The 18772-nt window shown below is 44.3% G+C and overlaps 1 protein-coding gene across 15 annotated transcripts in view; it reads left to right on the top strand.

Moving 5' to 3' along the window:
• The window catches only part of UNC13B (unc-13 homolog B), a 540439-nt gene that overhangs the window by 138643 nt on the left and 383024 nt on the right, over positions 1-18772 (top strand). For 14 of the 15 annotated variants that reach the window (XM_068252311.1, XM_068252316.1, XM_068252301.1 and 11 more), the window contains one exon: positions 11857-11974. In XM_068252311.1, the coding sequence (XP_068108412.1) occupies positions 11857-11974 (118 nt within the window). Of the gene's footprint in view, positions 1-11856; positions 11975-12124; positions 12141-18772 lie in introns of those variants that run through there. The other variant, XM_068252386.1, reaches the window with a different exon arrangement.

An 18772-nucleotide genomic window follows, 5' to 3' on the forward strand; every position in this document is an offset into this window, starting at 1 on the left:
AGTTTGCCAACTCCTAAGTGTCCATCTGTCTCTCTCTGTTCATCTGCAGTCTGCCCTAGTAAAGTGCCCAACTTAGTCGGGGACCACTGTGCATGTGCGGACCAGGATGTACGCACCCCTGATAACACTCCTGTACCCACGAGTGTCCTGCACATGCACACTTTACTTAGACTGTAACTTGCACAGAATGCTCCCAGCCTTGGGAGAGGGAATAGGGGGTGCTTGCGGCCGCGTCTGCGTAGTTACCTGCAGCCTGGCTGGATTGTGGATTCCACTGTGAGAGAGCGGAGGGGGCCGGAAGGTCAAATATCAGTTTAAACTAACCTGAAGCTACATGAGATAAACCTATACATGTGTGATACCAGTCCCACTAACAAATTACATGAAGTCCCTTTCTGTTTTCCTGTACAGAAAGAGTTAAAATACTTGAGTTGTTATCTATGCAAAAGAGCTTCTCTAAATCAGTCTAGTTTTCTGAAGAGCTTAAACAGCCAAGAGACCGTGAGAAATAAGGTTTAGAGCCCATTCACACTAGAGCGTTTTGCCGGCGATTTCGGCAAAACACTCAAGCGCTAGCGCTTTTTAAAGCTCTAGTGCAATAATACCCTATGGGCCCATTCTCACTTGGGCAATTTGCGTTAATCAATGGCGTCTTAACTATCGGCGGCGATTAAGGCAGATCGCCAAATGCAAACGTGTAGCCTGCACCATTTTCAGGCGATTTCCCGGAGACCGCGTTTAGTGCTATAGAAGCGCTAATCGGGATCGCGGAAAAAATCTCTGCAGTGTCCAGTGATTTTCTGCGTTAATCGCGAAAAGATCACTTCTGCAAAACCCTGGAGGTAATCGCCGGCGTTTTGCGCTTTTAGGTGTGAATGGGGACCTAACTGCAGGAAAGTTCAAAGGGTCATTTTTTCTGCTTTGTTTTATACCTTAAATAGCGGAGTTTGGATTCTAAACTGCAACTGTGACAGTCTTGTGAGGCAAATCAACTGAAAATAAGAACGAGACTTTTTTTTTGCTACTAAAGTGTTCTATTTATAATCCGTACTACACATAAATTTCATTAGGTCATAACTTTATTTTCGCTTCAGATTTGCTTTAAAAGTACCCTGGGCAGAGGTGAAAAAAAGGAAATTTGGACTTACTTAGGGTTTCCTCCAGCCCCCAGCTGCCCCCCCAGTAGCCTGCGAGGTTCCTCGATGTCCTCTGGGTCTCCTCCGTAGTCCTGTTGGCCGCCCCATAAACCTTGCGACTTTTACTGAAGTCTCGCATGTGACGGAAGTTTCTTAATCGCCGCTAACCCGCCATAATGTCCACAGCACGTTACCGTCAGGCTTCCATGGCAAAGGAATGCATGGAAGTCTGTGGGCAACGCATAACTTTTAAATACTTTGGGTTTTGTGTGCCGTGCATGCGCAGAACACCGCACATACGACGGTTAAGCCGGAAATCCAGCAGGTAGTACTCAGAGCAGGGGGAGGGCATGGAGGGAGTTAGGGATTGGGTTGGGGGGCGGCAAAGGGCTTACGGGGGTCAGCGCTATGCATATGACCCTGTCGGCGCACTCTGCCACAGGGTCATATGAATCTAGTTTTTGGTGTTGCAGTGTGATGAGAAGGCGCAGTGCACACCAGCGATTGCCTAATTGAGCTTAAGATAAACTCAAGACACAACTAAATTAATTGTTTGTGTAATATCAATGGTGTATAGAACTTTCTAGGAGTCTCTCATTATTATTTTCACTCTCTGGCTAAATTTGATCACTGAATTTGTGCACAGCAGCCATGTTGGTGTGATGTAAAGTCTGGTTCATTCAGCTCCCAGCAAAAACAGATAATTAACTTTTTGTGCTTCAGGTCAGTTAATCAGGGATTGCTCGACTTTTGTTTACTTTCCCAGCGAGTCTTGGTGAATTTAACTGCCTGTTTTACATACATAAAACCCTGGTCTATTAACTTTCAATTAAAAATAAAATAAAATGGAGAACAGGCAAGTTTTTAGTACTGTATTTTTCAGACTATAAGACACTCCTGACCATAAAACGCGCCTAGGTTTAGAGGTCAATAACCAGGGGGAAAATTATACTAAACCTGGTGTATCCACGGTGAAGGGGCATCTTGGGGATTATGCCCCCCTTGTACCTCTTGTCTCTCTGTGTCCTCCTCTGTCCCCCTTGTGTCCTCCTCTATGCCCCTTTGTACCCCCTGTGTCCTCCGTTTGTCCCTCTGTCCTCCTCTGCATGGACACAGTACAGGGAGTCCTCAACACTTCGGTGGGTTGGAGGATCGTATTGGCATGTGTTCACAAGTCAGGAACTCCCTGCATTTGGACTGTAAGACGCAGTGACTCCCCCCCCCCCCCCCCCCCCCCCCCTGCTTTTGGGGGAGAAAAAGTGAGTCTTATAGTCCAAAAATACAGTATGTTTAGCGCTATATGTACCCATTTATCTCTGTATGTCACATGTCAGTTGAGTTGGGCTTTAAACGACCATTGGGTGGCTTGAACAGTTAGACAAGGGACTTATATGTGACCCTGGTGGACTTCCTCCTGACACTCTGACCAACAGGAGTCCTTCTTGTGGGTGCATCTCTGGTGCTGAACATTGTTTTGCCATCTGATTTTCATTGCAGATAACCTTTCTTTATATACCTTTTTATCACAAGCTAAGCTTATACTACCCAGGTTTACTATAGGGTCATTTTATATTTATTAAAGAGGAACTCCAGCCTAAACAAACATACTGTCATTCAGTTACATCAGTTATATTAATTAAAATAGATAGATAATATAATCTCTTACCCACCCTATTTTAAAAGAACAGGAAAATGTTTGATTTCATGGGGGCAGCCATCTTTTTGGTTGAAAGGAGGTGACAGGGAGCATGAGACACAGTCCAACTGTCCTGTGTCCTGAGCACCTCTCCCAGTTGCTAGGCAACGTGAATAACATAGGAAATCCCATCATGCTCTGCACAGCATCAGGGAAAAAAAGCCTGGGCTTTTTTTCTTTGATGGGTGGAGCTTAGCTAAAAATACAACTAAAAATGATGCTTTGGTAAGAAAAACAAAGTTCTGATGCTGTGAAACTGTTAAAGAAACACCAAGCCTTTTCAGTGCTGCTGAGTAGATTTTTAGTCCGGAGGTTCACTTCATGTCTTTTATTTTTAATTTTTTATGTTAGGTTTCCATGAATCAGAACATTCTTGGAAGCGCAAGATCAAAGTCTTGCTTTTTTTTTTTTTGCCTATCAGTACTGATCTAATTTGTAAATGCATACTGCCATCTTGTGGTTATTTTAGAGAATACCTTTGCCATGCAGTTTATTACTACATTTTCTCCCAATCTGCCATAAAAAGCAATGGAATTGTAGGTTCTGCAAGTTCCTTTGTATCCAGGAACTGAACTTTATCCATATTATTCTAAGCCCTCTGCAAGCCCCTTTTGTTTCAGGAAATGCAGGGTTGCAGGAGACATGCTGCACACCTGGTGGTCCTGCCCCTGCCTGATCAGACTTTGGAGACAGGTCTGTAGGCTGCTGTCGTCACTTCTCCACATTTCGATTTGCCAAGATTACTTGGTAGGCTTTACTGCATGAGAAAGTGGACGAGCTGAGACACAAAATAAATTAAAGGACTATTGTAACGAGATAGGGATGGATGCGGCCATATTTATTTCCCTTTAAGCAATGCCAGTTACCTGGCTATCCTGTTGATCATCTACTTCTAATACTTTTAGCCATAGACCCTGAACAAGCATGCAGCAGGTCAGGGGTTTCTGTCAATATTGTCAGATCTGACAAGATTAGCTGCATGCTTGTTTCTGGTGTGATTCAGACACTACTGCAACCAAGTAGATCAGCAGGGCTGCCAGGCAACTGGTATTGTTTATAAGGAAATAAATAGGGCAGCCTCCATATACCTCTCACTTCAGTTGTCCTTTAATTTTCTCAGCAGCAACTTTGACTATTGCTAGGAATTGGAAGAAACCTTTAGTTGGTTAAAAATAGAAAAGGTTAAAAATAGAATAAATTCCTATATGTTCAATGAGAAATTAACCAGTATTCTGAACAACGAGGAGACTGCCAGCGCATACCACTAAGGCTGCATCTGAAATGACCACCAGCTCAGTGTGAAGCACCTAAATAGATTTTCTGCACACTTTGCATTCAATTCAGATGCAAATCATATGCAAATCTGCTACTACTTATCATGCAAACAGGAAACTCAGGAGGATGGGCTAGGAGCAGCTAACCTGACAGTTACATAGTTACAAAGTTAAGGGAAGGTGGGTAGGAAAGGCTGCGCGTCCCTAAACACATGTTGCAATTGAATGGTTAATCGCACAGGCATACACCGCCTCTGTCAGACTGAAAAATGCATGCCCTGCATCCTAGACAAGTGCTAACATTTATTAAACTAGGAGGAACTTTAGCTTCCAATATGGTTTGCATGCAAAGTATATTATACTAGACACTTGCGCCACGGTGAGGCAAACCTCCGGGCAAGTGACCTAACCTAAATTTAAAACCTTGGGAGCAGCTAAGCAAAAAAAATCTGTGTAACTTACATTTTGTTGAACAGCGAGGAGAACGCCAGCGCATACCACTAAGGCTGCATCCGAAATGACCACCAGCTCAGTGTGCAGCACCTAAATAGATTTTCTGCACACTTTGCATTCTGAACAACGCCCATAACGAATTTGTTCGGGACCCCTGGCTCTAATTAGAACATCCTTCCTTCGAGGATGATTTGATAGCCAGGCTATGAGAGCGCCCCGCCCCCCTTTACCTAACTACTTCCTCCTCCTCCTCTCTTTTCACTCCTCCCTCTTCACTCTCGCTTACTTCTTCCACGTAGAACACAACCACCTAAGCTCAGGTGCCCCCGTGCATACCCTGGGGGCAGGCCACCATGTCTCTTCTGATTAATTCCTGGCCCCCCTTGGGAGGACCAGTTAATCTATTTTTTCCCTCCTTTTTTTTTTAGTCTTTGATTGGTTTTCCTACATGAGACTTGCTCCAGACATGAAGGCCACAGTCCTCTGGAGCATATGAAGAAGTCTACATTTGTAGAAGTGTTTTTGTTACTGTTAGATTTACCCTGATAATATGTTACTGTCTAAAGTCATTTGAAGAACCGCTGTACATGGCATATGTTACTATGTGTTAAAAAAATCAATACAACTTTTGAAACCTATCATTATTAGCAAGTAATCTTTTTTTCATGTATCTTTTAGTAGGAAAAAATATCCCCTGGCAGGATGCAGGGTCGGTTCTAGTTACTATGGGGACCTGGGGAAAAAGTAACTGGGAGGGGGGCTTGGTACCAAATGAACCGCAGCTCCCCTGAGCCATCTGACAGGAACAATCCAATCCCCCCTGTCTCCGGTTACACTATTATTTATTTATAAAGCGCCAACATATTCCGTGGCGCTGTGCAAAGTAGGAAAAAAAACAAGGAGTATATAATGATACAGACAATGATATACATCAAATGTGGACACTGGTACAGAGTACAGAGCTGGTGGTTACAAATAGCAGATGTAACATAATGAATACAATGTATAACAGAGAGCAAGATATTAAATGAATAACATTCCATGACACAAAAGGGTGAGAGAGCCATGCCCTTGCCAGCTTACAATCTACAATATCATTAGGTGTCCATCATATGTCCCTAAAAAGCATTTTTGGGGTTCCCATTATTCACCTCTCCTTTTCCTGTATGGAGTGTACACACAGCATCCCCGCTCTCATGGGTCACCATAGCTGGAGGGGAGAAGGGGCACCTTGGGGGAGCCCCGCAGGCTTTGGGGCCCTGTGGCAGCTGCCCCCTTTGCCTCGATGGAAGCACCGGCCCTGGCAGGTACATGCTGGTAGGGTTTCTTCAGGGAGAGGCAGCCACACTGAGTCTTAGCCTCGCTGCTGTTCAGCTATCGAAATCTCCTTACTTTTCAGTACATGATGAATAGTCGCATAGTAACCTACAATAAACGCCTGACTCCCAGCTCCTTATTGCCTTATTTGCCTCCTTATAAATGTAATGCCATGCTTTTGTTAAAGCAGCAGGGACAGCCATACTATCCCAGAAAAAAACATGCATACATAAGTGGATAAATACTTGCTCTACTTGCATAACATGTATTGTACTGTCCACATTTTTATTTCAGTGAATTTGATATAGGAAATAAAAAGAAAATTGTTTCAAGCATTTTCCATCTTAACTGCTTCTGACTGAAGCCAATCCTGATGTCATTTCCTCCCTTACTCAGTTCTTTTCCTCCTAGAAACTGCACTGTCACATCTAGCTTGCTTTGTAAATACATGTGAGCACAGCATAGATTGTATTTCAGCAGCTTCTGCAGAGAGGAATTTCCCTTCTCAGCCTCATGTCACACTGCGCTGCCCTCAGCCAATCAGTGATGGATGTTGGAGGGTAGATGACGAGCTTCCCTCTCCTGGCAATGTACCAGAATATAGCCAGGCTGACTGAGATAAGATTCATTGCAGCAGAAACATTTATGATTATATTGGAATTCTTACAATGCAGACCACATAATAAAAACAGAGCAGTGGGTAAATGGAATTTGATATTATGGCTGACAATCCCGCTTAAAAAAACAAACAAACAAAAAAACAATCTGTAGCTCACAGTACAGTTGCATTTTATGCATAATAATTTTTAGTAGGATAGATACAATTATTTAATTTGTTTATTTTCACAGCAGGTGTCCTTTATAGATAAAGAAAGACACAGCATTTATATGGCGCCTTTCTCCTGGCGGACTCAAAGCGCCAGAGCTGCAGCCACTAGGGCATGCTCTATAGGCAGTAGCAGTGCTAGGGAGTCTAGCCCAAGGACTCCTTACTGAATAGGTGTTGGTTTACTGAGCAGGAAGAGCTCAGATTCAAATCCTAGTCTCCTGTGTCAGAGACCAGTACACTATCCAGTGGGGGGAGGGGGGGGGGATACGTTTTACTTACCCAGTGCTACTTTGAGCCTTCTATAGTCTTCGAGGTTTCTCAGTGTCCTGTGGGTCCTCTCCATCATGCCGCTGCCCTCTTGGGAATAGCCCACAATGATAATTATATGATATAGCCCAGTGTGCACCATTCGGTGCTATAAAAACTGACCATATCTAAAATAAACACTAGGTAGCATTATGAGCCCTATGGACACAACAAGGTGCTTATACACTGTACAGCAGGGGTCCCCAACCTGTGGGCCGCGGCCCACTAGTGGTCCGCAGGACATTTCATGGTGGGCCGCGGCTTCAGAATCACTTTTGGCAGATTAACAACATTACACTTCTAATTCTAAGGGCAGCCGCGGCGGGAGGGCGGGCGCATCATACTAGACCAGTCTCCAGGCCCGCCCCCCTCACTCTGTGCGACCGAAGCAGTGGGCGTGGGTGTATGCATACTACGTTTCAAGTCCCGCCCCCTCACTATGTGTGGCCAATCACCCCCTTAAGCGATGGCGGCGGCAAAGCTATTATTGGAGGCGCCAGACCCGCCTCCTGCATCAGTGGGGATTCCTCTCAGAGGCCTGTGTCATGCCTCCATGTGGCCAATCACCCCCTTCTCAAGCGGCGGCCAATAGCAATATCGGAGGTGCCAGTCACGCCTCCTCCATCAGTGCTCCAATCATCATTCCCCCTTCAGCCTCCAGTCCCGCCCCCCTATTATTATACTATTATTATACAGGCCAATCAATGAATGGCTGCATGTATTTCACACAGCGACATAGTCGCAGTGTATACAGAGCGCAGCGTCTGGGCGCCATTAGAGAGAGAGGAGGTTAGAGCCTGCCGCTGAGAGCCCACTGAGAGCCTGCCGCTGAAAGCCTGCACGAGCCTGACATATAGCAATCAAGTAAGCCTTACTTACTTACTTACTTACTTACTTACTTACTTAGTAAGGATCACACACCCCACACACATATATATATATATATATATATATATATATATATATATATATATATATATATATATATATATATATATATATATATATATTATATATATATATATATATATAATCTAACTGTGCTTGCTATACTGGGCTAACTGTACTTGCTATACTGGGATAACTACTGGCTATACTGGGGTAACTACTGGCTACACTGGGCTAACTGTACTTGCTATACTGTGGTAACTATACTTGCTATACTGGGCTAACTGTACTAGCTATACTGGGCTAACTGTACTTGCTATACTGTGGTAACTGCCGCCGCCACTAGCCACGCCCCTCCAACCCCCCTTACCATCAACTCTGACCAGCTTCCCTGTCCCTGCTGAAGAGCAGCACCCCCAGAGCATGATGCTGCCACCACCATATTTGACAATGGGGATGGTGTGTTCTGAGTGTTGTGCAGTGTTAGTTTTCCGCCATACATAGCGTTTTGCATTTTGGCCAAAAAGTTCCATTTTGGTCTCATCTGACCAGAGCACCTTCTTCCATATGTTTGCTGTGTCCCCCACATGGCTTGTAGCAAACTGCAAACGGGACTTCTTATGCTTTTCTGTTAACAATGGCTTTCTTCTTGCCACTCTTCCATAAAGGCCCACTTTGTGCAGTGCACAACTAATACTTGTCCTATGCACAGATCGCCCCACCTGAGCTGTAGATCTCTGCAGTCACCACGGGCCTCTTGACTGCATTTCTGATCATCGCTTTTCTTGTTCGGCCTGTGAGTTTAGGTGGACGGCCTTGTCTTGTAGGTTTACAGTTGTGCCATACTCCCATTTCTGAATGATCGCTTGAGCAGTGCTCCGTGGGATGTTCAAGGCTTTGGAAATCTTTTTGTAGCCTAAACCTGCTTTAAATGTCTCAATAACTTTATCCCTGACCTGTCTGGTGTGTTCTTTGGACTTCATGATGTTTTTGCTCCCAATATTCTCTTAGACAACCTCTGAGGCCGTCACAGAGTAGCTGTATTTGTACTGACATTAGATTACACACAGGTGCACGCTATTTAGTGATTAGCACTCATCAGGCAATGTCTATGGGCAACTGACTGCACTCAGACAAAGGGGGGCTGTATAATTACTCCAACCCCACTTTGCGGTTATTTGTAAAAAAAATGTTTGGAATCATGTATGATTTTCATTCCACTTCTCACGTGTACACCACTTTGTATTGGTCTTTCATGTGGATTTCCAATAAAATTGATTCATGTTTGTGGCAGTAATATGACAAAATGTGGAAAACGTCAAGGGGGCCGAATACTTTTGCAAGCCACTGTATTTCTGTCATGGAAGCCAATGCACTGAGTTTCTTTATATAATTACATTATGAACAGAGAGGTTTCCCGAAATGTGGGCACCCAGTAATTCAGAGAGTAAAATGTTAGTAAATGTACTGGTATTTTACAATTAATGTGTGTAAACGGGGGTAAAATATTGGTATTAAATCACAATATTTTACTACAGCTAAACCTCAGCCTATTCTCACACTGAACCCTCCCATTACCGATGCCTAACCTTTACCACCCCCCCCCCACACACACCTTAATCGCAGGGCCGACTTCAGGGCAACACAGGGGGGACTGCTGTAAGGGGCCCGAGTTAATCTGGGGCCCAGCATACAGTGCCACACATTGCTGCCCATTAATGTGATGAAAGGTGCCGGGGGACTCATCCAGGAGTTACCTTAGCCAGTTAGTGATTAAAGTAAGCCTGAGACAAATTGGAGAAAAAGATTTTTACTTACCTGCGTCTCCTTCCAGCTTATTGTAATTATCCGCAAGGCTTCGACTCCCGATATTTATCAGATGCCCAAATGTCCCCTCCTTGCCAATAATTACAATGGGCCTTTGATTGGGCTGGTTAATAAAATCAAACAGAAGGTAGGATGAGAGGGGATTGTGGAGCAATAGACTGAGGTCTTTAGAATTGCTGGCGAGGTCACATGACAGAGAATTTGGGTCAGATAAAATGCATTTGTTATGTGTGCTATATTCCTATCAGTATACCTTATGTCTTTCATTATTCCAGAGGATGGGGGAACTAGCCATATACTTCAAACTGCCGTTTATGCTGCTTTCTGACTGGCTGTTATTAACAGCCAATTATTCACCTCCTTTCCTGTTGACCCCATTTACTTTGCTACTTGTAGGGTACTAATAGTTCCTCATCCTTCTCCAGAGATGCAGTAACTGAGCTGCGAGTGTCCCAGTCATCCCAAGCCTCTTAAGAGGTGGTCAATAAGACCAAATTATTAAGACAAATTATTTCAGCTTCCATATATATTTAAATGTAAATTGTACACGGATTGAAATTGGACCAATCAAAATAATTTCCTGTCAAATCTTGATTGGTCCAATATCAAGCCTGATACAGTTCACATGAATGCAAGTCAAAATGATTTGCATTTTATGGACCATCTTGGGGAACGCCATACAAGATGCCAATAACGCCAGCTGGCATGTAGGTTTATTTAATTCGCAGTTTTGAAATTGGGACAAACAACTGGCAGCAATAAGGTGCCCATGAACGGCACAGTTTTCAGTGAAGAATGACCCGAGTGATCAAAGAACTGTGAATGGAAATAAAATGTTGATTATTTCCCTATCCACTAACCAGTCTGTACTTCCTTTTCTGCTGACTAGACACAATGCTCTGGCAACAGCTGAGTCCTTTCAGCAGAAAAGGAGGAGGTGGGCCAAGTGAAGACACAGGCAGAGAGCTTCAGCCAGCAATTATTACATTTGCCAGTTGGCCAGAGATGAGCAAGCCTGTACTGCTGTACTGCTCACTGCGGTTAAAATAAATGTTTATACACACAGGGAATGCTTTCAAATGTTTTTATGTACTTAAGAGTAGTTACTGAAATTTTAGTTTTTAGAGTATAATTCCACTTTAAATTTTCATGCCAGATGGAATGATTTGCGTCTCGCTGACCATCTCCATAGGTTATTATGAGCCCATATTTAAAGGACACCTGAAGCGAAAATAAACTAATGAAATAAACAATTGTATCTATCTTCCTTCTCCTAAAAATGACTTTTTAAGCTATTCCACAGCTTTATTTTATGTTTAAATCCACTTTTTAAGTTGTAACTGTTTTATTGTTTTTGCTCAATGACACATTCATTGAAGTATGCCAGAGCTAATAAAATCTATGAACTATTGACCCTTTTTATCTCTTTCCTGCTCTCAGAAGCCATTTTCTGCTAGGAAAGTGTTTTATAGTTGGAATTTCTTATTAGTGAGGGTCACACTGTAGTCACTTCCTGTCTGAGTCAGGACTGAGTCAGCCACTTACATACCTGATATTTAACTCTTTCAGGCAGAGAAAGAAAAAAAGGCACACAGTAGAGTTATTAGTGTGCTTGGCACTGTACATACACATGTCTATCTCATCATGTCACATGTCACTTCGGGAATCCTTTAACTAAACGTACAACTTTGTACAATCGTGACATTCCAGCAGGGACGATCAAAGAGATATAAATATTTCCGAGTTGATGCAGTATCATGTACTTTTTTTAATGCAAATATATGCAGCTTGAAAATGGCCAATCAATTTAAACCTGGATGAGACTTGATTGGTCCATCTTCAAGCTGCATATATTTGCATCAAAATTTACATAATCCTGCATGTACTCGGAAATATTTGCATCTCATTGATCATCACTACTTTCCAGCCCTTGTTTGCAGTCTCTGACTCTACAAACTGGAGGGTATTGCTAAAGAGATGGATAAGCATGTATTTCTTTTTTTTTTTTTGAGTATCCAGCAATGTCTGTGTGCCTCTGTGACGAGCAGCAGGTTAGGCTGAGACTTGTAGTTCTCCCGCAGTGTGCATTGCCGTGACATTGTGTAACCGAGCCCATTGTCTGTCTTGCAGTGAGATCAGCCGCCTGGACCTGGGTCTGATCGTGGAGATGTGGAATAAAGGCCTCATCTGGGACACCATGGTGGGGACGTTGTGGATCCCCCTGCGGACTATCCGCCAGTCTGATGAGGTAAGATGTCTCTCTGTCCTGGAACTGCTAGACAGGAAGTCAGCTTCCTCTGACCATCCGCCAGTCTGATGAGGTAAGAGGTCTCACTGTCCTGGAACTGCTAGGCAGGAAGTCAGCTGTGTCCTGGTAAATGGCTTCCTCTGTGACCAGCCGCCAGTCTGATGAGGTAAGATGTCTCTCTGTCCTGGAACTGCTTGACAGGAAGTCAGCTGTGTCCTGGTAAATGGCTTCCTCTGGGATACACAATTCACGTGAAAAATAGGCCTGTAGCAAGTATGTATAAGGCTAGGTTCACAGTGTGAGTTGCATTATGTTCCCTGTGACAGCAAGAATGCAACAGAATGGGAAAATGGTGCCGAATGGTATCCGCGTGACGCCGCAAAAAGCAAAGCATGCAGTCAGTGAAAAGTACTCTTCACTGTACTGTTTACACAGGCATTATGTGATAAATACACTGCATTGTGATACTGCGCTCCGACAGACCGCACTGTGACTGCAGCACTGTGAACGTTGCATTGCTTGTGCATGCGGCCATTATAACTCGCTCCAATGCTAGTTGCGCAATCCCACTGCGCAACTAGCGAGAAACGGCCATTGCTGACACCTGGATTTTGTGGCACAAAAAAAAAATCAGTTTTTTGTTGTTATTATTTATACTAATGTGCAACTTCTGTTTATAATGGATATCATTCATAAAGCATTCCCGCATGTGGCAATGCTGAAAACAGCTGACTTTACCGAGCACATAGCAAAATGTCTATTCATTAAAGGCTGTATCTGCACGAAAAGCTGACATTCTCGAGCAGAGCGATCAATTACCACCTTGTGCGGTGATTATCTTAACAAATGTTACTAAATGTCAATTCATAAAGATTAACGCAAGCAGTATGCAGACAAGGAAAACCGCTCCCTTGGAAGTAGCGATAAGCATGCGGAATACATTTAAGTGAATGGAGAGAGCTCCCGAGCAGCAGCAGAGAGAGCAGCGCACGGAGGGACTCGGCCAGCTTCTCTGTTTTCGCATGCCTACAGACAGCCTAGCTCGGAAAATCACCGCACTTGTATCGCAACTGCCAACATTTTTATGAATGAGCACCCAGAAGTCTAAAATACCGAAAGCGGTATTTTCCCACACGGATTTTTACCGACCACACTTTTATGAATGATAGCCAATGTGTGTTTTTTCTTATTTTGTATTTTTTTTTTTTTAATCCAGATCTGATTTAGTACTGTCAATCTACTTTAGAAACCAGCTGTAGCAAAGTCGAGGAACAGTAGGCACCAGGCCATAGGACTGAGTTTAAAGAGAAAAAAAAATCTGTGATCGCTCTATAAAATTTCCAATTACCCAACCCAATATCTTTCTTCTAAGTATTAATTGAAAAACAAAAGTATGAAAATGTAATATACAATCTAGCCACTAGATGGCACCCAACACCAGATGAAAATTATAAAAACTGACCAGATTCTTGTGATACTGCTGCCAGCTGCTATAAGGTTCAGTAATTCTCTGCATTAAAGTATACCTCCAGTGATTAATAATCATGATTTTTTTTTCCCAACGTCAAAAGTCAACACAAATACAAGAATTCATGCAATTAAACACAATTAAAATCACAAAAAATTGATATAATACTCAACAAACAGTCTCTCCTATAACATGAGTGAAGGAGACGACTGGTGACTGGGTAGTACTGCGCAGATGCACACTGCCCCCCAGTGATGGGAGGATGCGCACGGCTGGGCCACAAATGCTGGGAAGGATCCAGGGAAGGATTTAAAATGTCTCAGATTTCCTTTAGGGTGATACAATGACACCATTATATGATATTAGTAGACCTAATGCTTAAAGGGGAACTGAAGACAGAGGTATATGGAGGCTGCCATGCTTATTTCCTTCTAAGCAATACCAGTTGCCTGGCAGCCCTGCTGATCCTCTGCCTCTAATACTATTAGCCATAGCCCCTGAACAAGCATGCAGCAGATCAGGTGTTTTAGACTTTAAAGTCAGATCTGACAAGACTAGCTGCATGCTTGTTTCTGGTGTTATTCAGATACTACTGCAGAGAAATAGACCAGCAGGTCTGCCAGGCAACTGGTATTGATTAAAAGGAAATAAATATGGCAGCCTCCGTATACCTCTTACTTCAGTTCCCCTTTAACCCTAACCCCCTCCCTGCTGATGCCGAACCACCCCTGCTAATGCCTAACCTTAACCCCTCCCCTCTGATGCCTAAGCCTCAGGGCCCGTTCACACTTAAAACCGCAGAACGCCGGCGATTACCGCCGGCGTTCTGCGGGAGTGATTTTCCCGCGATTAGCGTGAAAAATCACTGGACACCGCGGCGGGTTTGGAGCGATCGCGATTAACGTGCTGTGCACGCTAATCACGATCGCAAATTGCGGAATGCTTGTCGCCGGCAAACCGCTGCATGCAGCGCGGTTGCGGTTATCGCTAACTGCAACCGCAGTGTTCAGTGAGAACACTGCCACTTGCTACATTGTGTAGCGGGTTCTTGCAGAACCGCTAGCGGTTTGCCGTGAGCGGGAATCGTGCGATTCCCGCTCAGGTGTGAATGGGCCCTAACCACCCCTCGGCTGATGCCTAAGCCTAACCACACCCCGTTGTGTAAACCCTACCCCCCCCCCCCCCCCGATGCCAAATGCTAAACGCCTCCCTCCCCTTGATCCCTAACCCCTTCCCCGCTGATCCCTAACCACTCCCCCATCTCTCCCCCCCCCCCCCTGCTGATGCCTAACCCTAAGACCCCCTTTGAGGTTGCCTCACCCTAAACAAACCCCCACTGGTGTCTAACCCTAACCAACTCCCTGCCAATACCTAACCCTAACCCCCACCCTCACTGATGCCTAACAACCACCACACAATTGGCACCTAACCTTAACTCCCCCCCCCCCCCCCCCCACACACACACACACACTTGCATTTCCTGGTTCCAGACAACAGGAGGTAGAACATGCTAAATCCGCTATCAGTAACGCATCACATAGACAACAGGAAGCGGGCTTGACAAGATTTTGTCCTCAAAGCCTTGGCACAGAGTGGACATGCACGCCATCTGCTGGACATTGGCAGTGTTGTACTGAGCTGTCACATGACTGATGATGAGGCTTCCGTGCCCAATGAGAGCAGGTGCAAACTTTATGCTAATTTATGTTAATTTACACTACTTACTAAAGGAGGAGCAGCTGCTGCCCTGGATTGGTCCATTTCTAGTTGGCGTAACATTTGCATGAGTTCGTTATTATTGGCATCTCATTGCCTAACCCCTGCTGGTAATTGCCGTTAATTAAATCTTTATGGATCACCTATCCAAAACATAATTACTTCCACAACAAAACACATTGAAAAACAAACAAGCCCTCCTGTCGGAAACACGGCGGCGCGATAATACGTGATAATACGCGATAATAAGCCGTGATTATGGTAAAACATTCTGACGGCTGTCAGCTTCTGATTGCAGCCCCCGGGAGGCAGATCACCCAGCTCTGTATTAGCATACAGATTCCTGCCTATAAAACATTGTAAATATCTGTCGCACATAAACATGTAATCATCCATGACGACCTCCGCAAGGACGCTAGCTTATTAATAGTATTGTGGCGTTACATAATGAAAGGACACCTGAAGAGAGAGCGATATGGAGGCTGCCATATTTATTTCCTTATAAGCAATACCAGTTGCCTGGCAGCCCTGCTGATCCTCTACCTCTAATACTTTTAGCCATAGACCCTAAACAAGCATGCAGCAGATCCGGTGTTTCTGCCATTATTGTCAGATCTGATAAGATTAGTTGCATGCTTGTTTCTGGTGTGATTCAGGCACTACTGCAGCCAAATAGATCAGCAGTGCTGCCAGGCAACTGGTATTATGTAAAAGGAAATAAATATGACAGCCTCCATATTCTTCTCACTTCTGTTGTCCTTTAAACAATACCAGTTGCTTGGCTGCCCTGCTTATCCTCTGCCTCTGATACTTTCATCAGGTGTTTCTGACATTATTGTCAGATCTGACAAGATTAGCTGCATGCTTGTTTCTGGGGTGATACAGACACTTCTGCAGCCAAATAGATCAGCAGGCCTGCCAGGCAACTGGTATTGTTTAAGAGGAAATAAATATGGAAGACTCCACATTCCCCCCACTACAATTGTCCTTTAATTCAAATACCTAATCTGCATTCTTGTTCAGGGTCTATGACTAAAAGTATAAGAGACAGAGGATCAGTAGGATAGACAGGCAACTGGTATTGCTTACAAGGTAATAAATATAGCAGTCTCCATATCCCTCTCGCGTCAGGTGTCCTTTAAAATTGATGACTACTTCCTGTGAAGTTGAAGTTCCGCCTCCTCATGTAGACCTCTCCAGGATCTGCTCCTCCCTGTCCTCTGACACCACTAAGCTCCTCATTCATGCCCTAGTCCTCTCCCTCCTCGACCACTGACTCCCTTTTCTCAGGCCTCCCTTTAAACCACATGGCTCTCCTTCAATTGGTAAAGAATGAGGCAGCCAGAGTGATCAACTCCTCCCATCGCTCCGCCTTCACACTTCCCCTCTAAAAAGCCCTCCACTGGCTTCCTATCCGCTTCAGGAATCGGTGCATAGGACCTGCCCGACCTACATCTCTGATCTTGTCCACAGGCTTTAACCCCCCCCCTCCATCCCCTCCGATCCTCCAACCAATCGGCCTGTTCGCACCGCACACTTCTCACTCCCATGCGCGATTGCAGGACTTCACTAGGGCTGCCCTCACTCTCTGGAACTCGCTCCCATCACCCATCAGACTCGCCCCCCTCCTTTAAAGAGAATCTGTATTGTTAAAATCGCACAAAAGTAAACATACCAGTGCGTTAGGGGACATCTCCTATTACCCTCTGTCACAATTTCGCCGCTCCTCGCCGCATTAAAAGTGGTTAAAAACAGTTTTAAAAAGTTTGTTTATAAACCAACAAAATGGCCACCAAAACAGGAAGTAGGTTGATGTACAGTATGTCCACACATAGAAAATACATCCATACATAAGCAGGCTGTATACAGCATTCCTTTTGAATCTCAAGAGATCATTTGTGTGTTTCTTTCCCCCTGCAGCTATCTTCCACTGAAGTGTCAGGCTGTTTCTTCCTGCAGAGTGCAGACAGCTCTGCCTGTATGTAATTCCTCAGTATGTGAAAGCCCAGCCAGCTCAGAGGAGGATTTATCCAGCTTGTAAAAGATAAGAGAGAAGAGTGAAGCTGCCCTAATCTAAATAACACACAGGCAGTGTGCAGAGAGGGGCCTGGAGGGGGGAGATGCATCACAGAACCACAACACTGAAGAACTTGGCAGCCTTCCAGACACAGGCCGACAAGTCTGACAGGGGAAAGATACATTGATTTATTACAGAGACTGTGATAGCAAGAAAGTGCTGCAGTAAGCTAGAACACATTAGAATGCTTTTGGAACTTGTAGGATGATAAAAAACAGGATGCAATTTTTGTTACGGAGTCTCTTTAATACCTTTAAATGAGCCCTCGAAACTCAGCTTTTAATGATCTTCCACCCCCCGCCCCCCCCCACACACACACACACACACATCACACCAGTACCATAATACCTTCTTCTGATCACCTTCTCAACAGACACACCTAGTCTCTCTACCCCACCCTCTAGATTGTAAGCCCCCCTCCCCAGTGTTTCCAGCTTGATCATGCACCCTCATTGTTGGCCATGGACTAGAGCTGTTGTTATCCAAGACCTCATCACATGATCTTGTTTGTTGTTCTGTGCACCCTGTATGTCTGTCCTACCTTGTGTGCTAACCCCTTTTATCCATTGTGTGTAATAAGTTGGTGCTTTTTAAATTCAATAAATAATAATAATACACATAGAGGCATAGTTTCGTGCTGTGAAGTGGGGATGCTGGGAATTGTAGTCTGGCATCAGTTGTTCTTTATAGTAAGCAGTTGCTGTGTTTGTGAACCACATGTAGTTCCTGGGGCAGGTGTCCTGTTTTCTACTTTGCTGCTATACACTTCTGTTTTCACTTATCAATACACTTATATGTTGCTTGGTTCAGTTTTGGGTTTAGTTAATTGCAAGCAGCATGTATGGCTGAAGAACACGACTCCTACTGTGTCTGTCTCTGTGAATGTCCGTGAATGCCCTTTCTCATGTAGCATCTGAAGCTGAACTCTTGGCAAGACTTTCCTCCTGATCCATTGTCAAGTTTTTGTAATGAGCAGTTTTAAGTTTGTTAAAGAGGCATGAAACTCCAAAATGTAATCTCTGCTCCTAAAGATTAAACACATCATGGATACTTCTAGAGCATACATGTGAGACTCCGGCCCGCTGGTCAGATCTGGCCCTTAGAGCCATTATATTTAGCCCTCAAGGGGTTTCCCCACTTTTCATTATGTTTGGCCCGCTCTAGGCCACCAGGGAGGGTATAATGGAGGTAAAGCCTTAGAACACTGGGGGAGGTAGGGGGAAAGCACTAAACACTAGGGAACTGCATAGGGAAGGGAGGGAGGACCACTAGACATCAGGGAACTGTTTAGGGGTTGAAGGGGGGTCAATAGACACCAGGGAAGGTGTCCAGTAGACATTGAGGTTGGCCCGCGACTTGTCACAGTGTACAATTTGGGCCCACTTTGTATTTGAGTTTGGCACCCCTGGACTAGGGGAAACATGCTGGTATAAAGTTACTGGAAGAGTTAATAATGTAAAGTTCCACTTCATTCAGAAGCTAATATAGAACATTTATTGAATGTTATTCTAGATGGTAACGCCACTTAAACAAGTGA

This window comes from Hyperolius riggenbachi, chromosome 1 (genome assembly GCF_040937935.1).
Source record: "Hyperolius riggenbachi isolate aHypRig1 chromosome 1, aHypRig1.pri, whole genome shotgun sequence".
Taxonomy (NCBI): Eukaryota; Metazoa; Chordata; class Amphibia; order Anura; family Hyperoliidae; genus Hyperolius; species Hyperolius riggenbachi.